The 7,415-nt window shown below is 42.3% G+C and overlaps 1 protein-coding gene across 4 annotated transcripts in view; it reads right to left on the reverse strand.

The window, feature by feature from the left end:
* Window positions 1–1,877: 1,877 nt before the first annotated feature.
* LOC111862825 (protein arginine N-methyltransferase 6) overlaps window positions 1,878–7,415 on the reverse strand; it is an 18,325-nt gene continuing 12,787 nt past the window's right edge. For all 4 annotated transcript variants that reach the window (XM_023848548.2, XM_023848552.2, XM_023848549.2 and 1 more), the window contains exon 5: window positions 1,878–2,876. In XM_023848548.2, coding sequence (XP_023704316.1) covers window positions 2,049–2,876 — 828 coding nt within the window. In that variant the 3' untranslated portion in view covers window positions 1,878–2,048. The remainder of the gene's footprint in view (window positions 2,877–7,415) is intronic.

Below are 7,415 nucleotides of genomic sequence, written 5' to 3' on the forward strand. Positions count from 1 at the left end.
AATATAAGATTTTAATGTAAATAACCTATAGTTGTATAAAAACTGTTGTGTCGAGGGATGTAAAAATACTCAATTAGCAAATATTAGCTTTTCGAGATGGATTCTGTTAAATTTAATTAATTAGTCACTGTCCGTTGTATAGCTGATATCCACAGATTTTTGGAAACTGAATCTGTTTCCACTGTCGGGTATCAGGGAGGAAACGGCGGTACTCAGTCCAGTGGTCAGGGGTGTCTCTCTGTTAACAGGCCAAACTCTGGGGGAACCTGAAGATGGAAACAATTCCGTATGTCAAGTACACAACGCCATTTTCTTGTCGTACTTTAACAAGCATAAACAATTTCCCAAATTATAAAAAAATAAAACCTACAGTGGTCTACAATTTGTGACAGGAGCCAGAGTGGCTCAGTCGGTATGGTGACTGGCTAAGGGCTGGGCGACCAAGGTGTCGGGGTTCGAATCCCGATGGGGGCAAGAATTTTCACTTCTCCATGTCGTCCAGACCGGCTCTGGGGCCCACCCAGACTATCCAACGGGTACCGGGGGCTCTATCCCCGGGGGTAAAGCGGGAATGAAGTGAAGCTGACCACTCACCTCCAATTTGTGCCGAGGTCAACAAAGTGTGGCTCTATACGTCCACTCCCCCATACGTCTTCATTGAGTAGTGCTTCATTAGTGAAGCAAAGGCACAACTTTACCTTTTATAATTTCAGTAAGCCAAGGCGTTCCGGTGTAATAACGTGTCATGTAAGGTAACTGTTAAACAGGTGTAAACCAAAATCAAATTCATCTGACTCCTTAAGCTAATTTAAAATTTTATCAAAATCTATTCAGCAGTTGTTGACAGAGACGGAGAACCCAATTCTTATGCTTTCATTTTGTGCACATTTTTTTAATTCGCGTAGTGGGGTGTGGAGTCCAACTGGGTCCACTCGGCACGGCGGCCTGCCCCGGGTGATTATGATGGAGAATTTGGTGGAATGAAGATTGGTAGGGGAAACCGAAGTACTCGGAGAAAACACGCTCCAGCGCCACTTTGTTCACCATAAATCCCACTTGATCAGACCCCGGGATCGAACCCGGGCCGCCGCGGTGGGAAGCCAGCTATTAGCTATGGTGCGGACTTTTTGTGCACTTCAGGAATGTGATGTACAAAGAAAAAGAATATTATCCTCTGGGATATGACGGCGTGGAAACTGGAAGAGACTTACTGACGTTTCAGAGGAAACTTTTCATAGTGACTGCCGTGAGATTCTCAAATCCGATTTGCCTATACAGTAAACCCTAGCTAATCCGGTTACAGTTAAACTGGATTTCAGATAATCTGGTCCGAAGTATGAAAAATGCTATTCACAGTTGAGTAGATGCTTTGAAGGACACGTGGCATTTAGGCAGGCAGACGAGCCACTTGTCTGTTCAGACACAGCTTGACAGTCTCTTCAGACCTGCGTTATTACGTTCAGAAACAAGTACAACTTCTGAGTAGGAGCCGGGATAGCTCAGTCAGCATGGTCGGTATAGCGACTGGCTACGAACTGGACGACTAAGGGGTCGGAGTTCGAGTCCCTGTAGGGCCAAGAATTTTCTCTTCTCCACGTTGTCCAGACCGGCTCTGGGGTGCACCCAACCTCCTAGCCAATGGGAGCCGGGTGCTCTTTCCCTAGGAGTAAAGCGGCCGGGGCGTGAAGCTGACCACTCACCTCCAACTCTCGCCGAGGTCAAAAAATGTGATACGTCCACTCCCCCATACGCCTTAACTACTTAGTGCTTAATTAGCTAAGCACAGGGACAACTTTACCTTTTACAACTTCTAAGCCTTCTATCGGTGAATAAATACATTGTCTTTTTATAGTTCTTAAATAAAGACTTTAAGGTGATATATTTTTATTTATTTTCATCAGCACAACTTGTATCAATAAATTGTACATTTATTGTTTTCTGAGTTGTTTGTATTTTAGGGCCACATTTTGCTTCACCTCCGCAATTACTCCAGTTTGGCGGGCATTTGCTGTACATAGCCATGTTACAGAAGTGTCACTGTTACTGTGCTAGACATCTGCCTTGTCACCACTGCTGCAACTGTCATCAGGTTCTTCACCTTCCTCGTCTCCTGCCTCTGCCTCGGACCAGCCCTCCTTCTGCTCCAGGAAGGCCCGCAACACAATGCACTTGGTCATGTAACACATGCAAGGCAGAGGATGTTTCACAGCCTCTGGGTCCAGCTCGGTGAACTCAATGCTGTAATGCCGCGAGTTGAGGGCACTTCTGTGTAGGCGCAGCTCCCATGCAAGGGGCGTTCCCTCTTCCACAGTGAAGTCATGTGGAAGCATTACAACTGCCTGTTTCCAGTGTGTCGGTGGCTCAGTTGGGGCTGTAGACAGCACAGTGCCATGAGAACCGTCATCAATACAAGGAAACACACAGGAAAACCACATGCAGAGCCCCTGGTATTTGCCATCATGACTTGCAGGCAACACAAACTTTCCTGACACTGATTCCAGTTCTCTGGATGAGATACTGCGTAAATCAAGGGTGCAAATGTTTACTGGGTCAGTTAGCAAGTTACTGCCAGATATTTCGACTATCTGTGGTTCCTGGCTCTTCTGCTGTCGCCATATCTGTCCCACACTCTGCATGCGAACACCACCCACGTCATCCCAGAAGTCGTACAGCTCTGGCATGCTGCAGGGGGCGCACCAGAGCTTTGCTATCTCAGGGAACATCTTCCCATCAGCTTTCATGTGGACGTCGCGGGCGTGTAGCACTGAGTCAAGCATCCCCTCGTGCAGCAGATAGAAACCCATCCATTCTGATACGATCACGTCCACTTTTGCACCTTCTGGCAGAACCACGTCCTCAACTCTTTGATTAAGTACCTTGGAAGAAACAATCTCATCAATTCAACTTCATTTCATCGAATATATACACCATCTCCCACTATCTTCTGTACATTTATAAATACGTATCACACAACTGGATCTTTCGACCTTAGATGCCATCTTCACACACTTACTTCTGCCTTTAATGCAACTTTGTTTATCATTTCTCTTTAATTTAAAATAATTTCAATATAATATATTTTTAATAATCACTCGTGGAGCTGAACACTTCTTAAGAAGCCGCCAATTGTGCAGCTATTCAACTTCCCAGCATTTTATGGAACCCGAAGGTTTAGTAGAGTGTTCACAAGAGTCATCTACTGATCCCTATCCTGAACCAGATGAATACAATCAATACCATCCCATCTCTCTAAGATCCATTTTAATTTTGCCCACCCACCTACGTCTTCGTCTTCCTAGTGGTCTCTTTCCTTCTGGCTTTCCTACCAATATCCTATATGCATTCCTCTTCCCCCCCATTTCGTGGTATATGCCCTGCCCATCTCATCCTCCTTGACTTGATTATTCTAATTATACTTATAATTTTAAAACAAAGTTGCATTAAAGACGGGGAGGAAGTGGTAGAGTGCTATATCAGTGCAACACAATGCTAAAATGCAATATTACTTAAATGTCATTATCAGGCTAGAATACGTGTATTTTAATTAAACTGTTGTTCAATATTACGTTAATACTGGTAAAATTTTAATTTAATATTAATTTAAAATGTAACGTGAGAACTTGATACGATAATGGCGACATGCATTAATTAACATATTCCATAATTTTGAAATTTTAAACAAAGATATTAAAATTTTGTGGTACATAAATGCCGCGATATGGAGGAGCGGGCTACTTAAATTAACCAAGGCGGATGGGGGGACACACAGGCGGAAGAGGGAAGTCTGCAGGGCCGACGCATTTGGAGAGGCGCTCTTTTTCAAGGGCAGAGCAGCAGATGGAGGGAAGCGAGAGGCAGAGCGAATGGGAGAAGTTACAGCATAACTCACACAAAATGTGGTAAAGATAGGAAAACAAGGAGACCCTAACAAACGCAGCGTCACACGATGGCAATCATCTACCAGAATATACGGCGTCACCTCCCGGAAGAAAATATCGAATCTCGCAATAAACACATGAATTGCCTATAAGACAGGAACTGGGATGCCTCAGCACGGATAGTGACTCGGACTGGATGACCCGGGTTCGCTTCAAGGTCTAGATCGACACCAGCGTTCTATCCAATGGCTATCTTGGGTGTTTCCCCCAAAGGCAAAGTGACAGGGGCGTGAAGCTGACCACCCACCTCCATCCAGTGCCGAAGTTAAGAATGCACAGAGCTGTACCTCCATTCCTGAATACTTATTCATGGAACAGCGCTTCATAAAGCAAAGTAACTACTTGTCTTTTCCTTAAAAAATGTATGGTGAAGTATGCAGATCTTTATCGTCGTTTTTAATATTTCTATCTTTTTAAGTTGGTTAGTTAACAACGCTATCAGTACCGAGGCCATCAATTTGGCAGGATAAACAGCGATAAAACGAAAAAGCGGAACATAACAAATTTTGTAAGATTTGAGGTTTTCACGGCGGTGACTATGAAGAAAGCAGTCTCCTGGGATGTGGCATCGTGTAGATGTGGTGTTAACCGACGTTCCTCCGAAACGTCGGTTAACACCACATCCCAGAAGACTGCTTTCTTCATAACAAATTTTGATTGTCGTGTTCGAACACTTTCTCTCTCTTTCGTTCTTCATTCTGCACAACACATTGAAGTGATACTCGTCAATATAAAACATCACATTCGTTACTAAGAAGAGACAAAATCCTACCTCATCCAAAGCATTGAAAACATGAAGAACAAACAGCAACATCTATATCTGAGCCTTATAAAATTAGCATAACCAATTCTAATACAGTTAATTAAACTCCACGTGAAAATACTTTTACAGTGATTGGTCGTAACAAATTAACATCCGATAAACCCACAATCAAAACTCGTCACTACTGTGTAACAAGTACTAGCCAATAAGAAGCGGTCGGCTGCGCAGCTACTCAAGAATTGCCCAGCATTTTATGGACCCTGAAGGTCCATTACCGTGTTCACAAGAGCCCTCTACTAGTCCATATCCTGAGTCAGATCGATCCAGTCCATACCACCCCATCCTCTCTCTCTAAGATCCATGTCCTGAGTCAGATCGATCCAATCCATACCACCCCATCCTCTCTCTCTAAGATCCATTCCTTAATGTCAGAGACCAAGTTGCACACTCATACAGAACAACAGGCAAAACTTTAGTTTTATACTCGTATATTCTAATTTTTATGTTTTTAGGTAGCAGACGAGAAGACAAAAGGTCGTGGACTGAATGGTAGCAAGCATTACCCGAGTTCAATCTCCTCTTAATTTCCTCCTGAATCAGGTTTTGATTTGTTACTGTCGTTGCCAAATATCTGAACTGTGCCACATTTTTAAAGGATCTTTAGATAATGGTTTTGCCCTGCATTCTGACGACGAGATAGCAACGTATACTTAGTTTTCTCTGCGTTCACTTCTACACCAAACCGACGAGATAGCAACGTATACTTAGTTTTCTCTGCGTTCACTTCTACACCAAACCTCCTCATTAGCGTTAACTGACGTTTCTGTGTTTTTCTTTATGGCAGCTACGTTATCTTCCAGTATATTTATGTCAGAACAGACCAGCAACTACCAATCAGTGACCGCGGGGTCTAAGCCCGCTTAAACACTGGGATCGTAGGTTCGAATCCCACTCGAGGCATGGAGGTGTATGTGTAGAGGCCTTGTGATGAGCAGATCCCCATCCAAGGAAACTTACCCAGTAATACATCAAGAAACTCAAAAAGCGGTCAAGGGTCAACAGAGGACTATCAAGTTTTGCTGGACTTTCCTAATAACAAATTATAATCTGATATTAAAAAACAATGGCGATAACAACAGTGACAAATTCTACTACTTTGCATCCAAATACTTGATAACAACTCTTGGTCATTGTAAAGTGATATCAGATAAACCGACAGCAGTGGGTCGTTACTACTGCGGCGAGAGATTGGAATCAAAACCTCATATCTCTCAATCATCATGCATCACTTATGGTCAATCATGACCCTAATGATGACAACCTTTATTTATTTACGTACATGCATACAAAAGCAAATACGCACTATATCAACTTCGGGTGCAGCTCGCTGCATGAATTACTACCATAAAATGAAACTACTTTATATAAAATTTGTACGTCATATACTAAAAATGTAATATTTCTAGAGGAAAATTCAAACAAAAATTCTTATGCTGCATGTAAATCATATTTTAAACCTAAAATAAATTGTAAAATTGTATGATTATTTGCGTCACGACATCCGGCGGGAGAATTCAACACTACTTGCACATGTGCACGCAGCAGCAACGCCACCTATGGACATTGATTTTCCTCTCGGTAGCCCAGTCGCTGTGGTAGAACTCAAGAGAGAACAGTCGCGTGGTATCTCAAATAACACGGGGCGTTCTTTGATCTCACTAGTTTACACACATTTATACGTCTCGTTTACGAACAATAACCAAACATTTCCTGGAGATCTGGGATATGTACTCAACTGTGAGATGTGTGGTTAACTGCAGTCACTAAGGCGTCCAGAATGTTAGTCATCTTAACTGGTAGACTAAAACGTCAAAGTTAAATTCACGTTAAGACAGACGGTGAGCCCACATTCTGTGCCTCGTGGCATAACATACATACTATGGTATTTCCCAAGTCAAGTTGTGTCAGAGGACATCATAAAAAAGTTATTAATTCTATATTCATCATACTTCTGGTATTCCTAAGCTGTGGGGAATTCAAACATATTGGGTTAACTCTCTAAAGAATGAATTTCTTCTGAATAATACATAAAAATTCAGCTTGTAACTCACAAGAAACACATTTCCACTGCAAAGACCAACCGGTTAATCTGTTTAGGGAAACAGCCACATTTTATTGTGACACCCATACAAAAGATACAAATACACTCTGTGAGCCAAATGCAGTTGTAGTGTACTACAGAAGGTGGTACATATAGTAACAACTGGACTTAAAGGGTTAATACAAGTACTTTCCTCACTAGATGGTTGTGGCTAAGTATAGCTAGTGTAAATGGACTGTCTGTACCGTGTGATGAAATTATATTCATATACTGCCTTACTTTTATTCAGATTTTGCAGTACTGAGAGGGGTTTTTTTTTTTTGCCTGGTATAAGTACAACCAACTTCTACAAATCTGTATATCTTTTCCTGATAATTTCAATACACCAGATGCTTCATTTTTCTCAACAACTCCACATGACACGTGATTTCTTAATGTCCTCCTAGGAAAGCCATTTTTACAAGTGATAGTGTTTATTCACAAATTCCAAAAGGTGTGTTTAATTGATGTGAACTGCATGCATTGTGATCTGTTTTTTGCTTGGCCATTACCATCTTACAACAATAACAACCACCACCACCACATCATGTCCGATATCATACCCCCCCCCCCA

Source organism: Cryptotermes secundus, unplaced genomic scaffold (genome assembly GCF_002891405.2).
Source record: "Cryptotermes secundus unplaced genomic scaffold, Csec_1.0 scaffold462, whole genome shotgun sequence".
NCBI lineage: Eukaryota > Metazoa > Arthropoda > Insecta > Blattodea > Kalotermitidae > Cryptotermes > Cryptotermes secundus.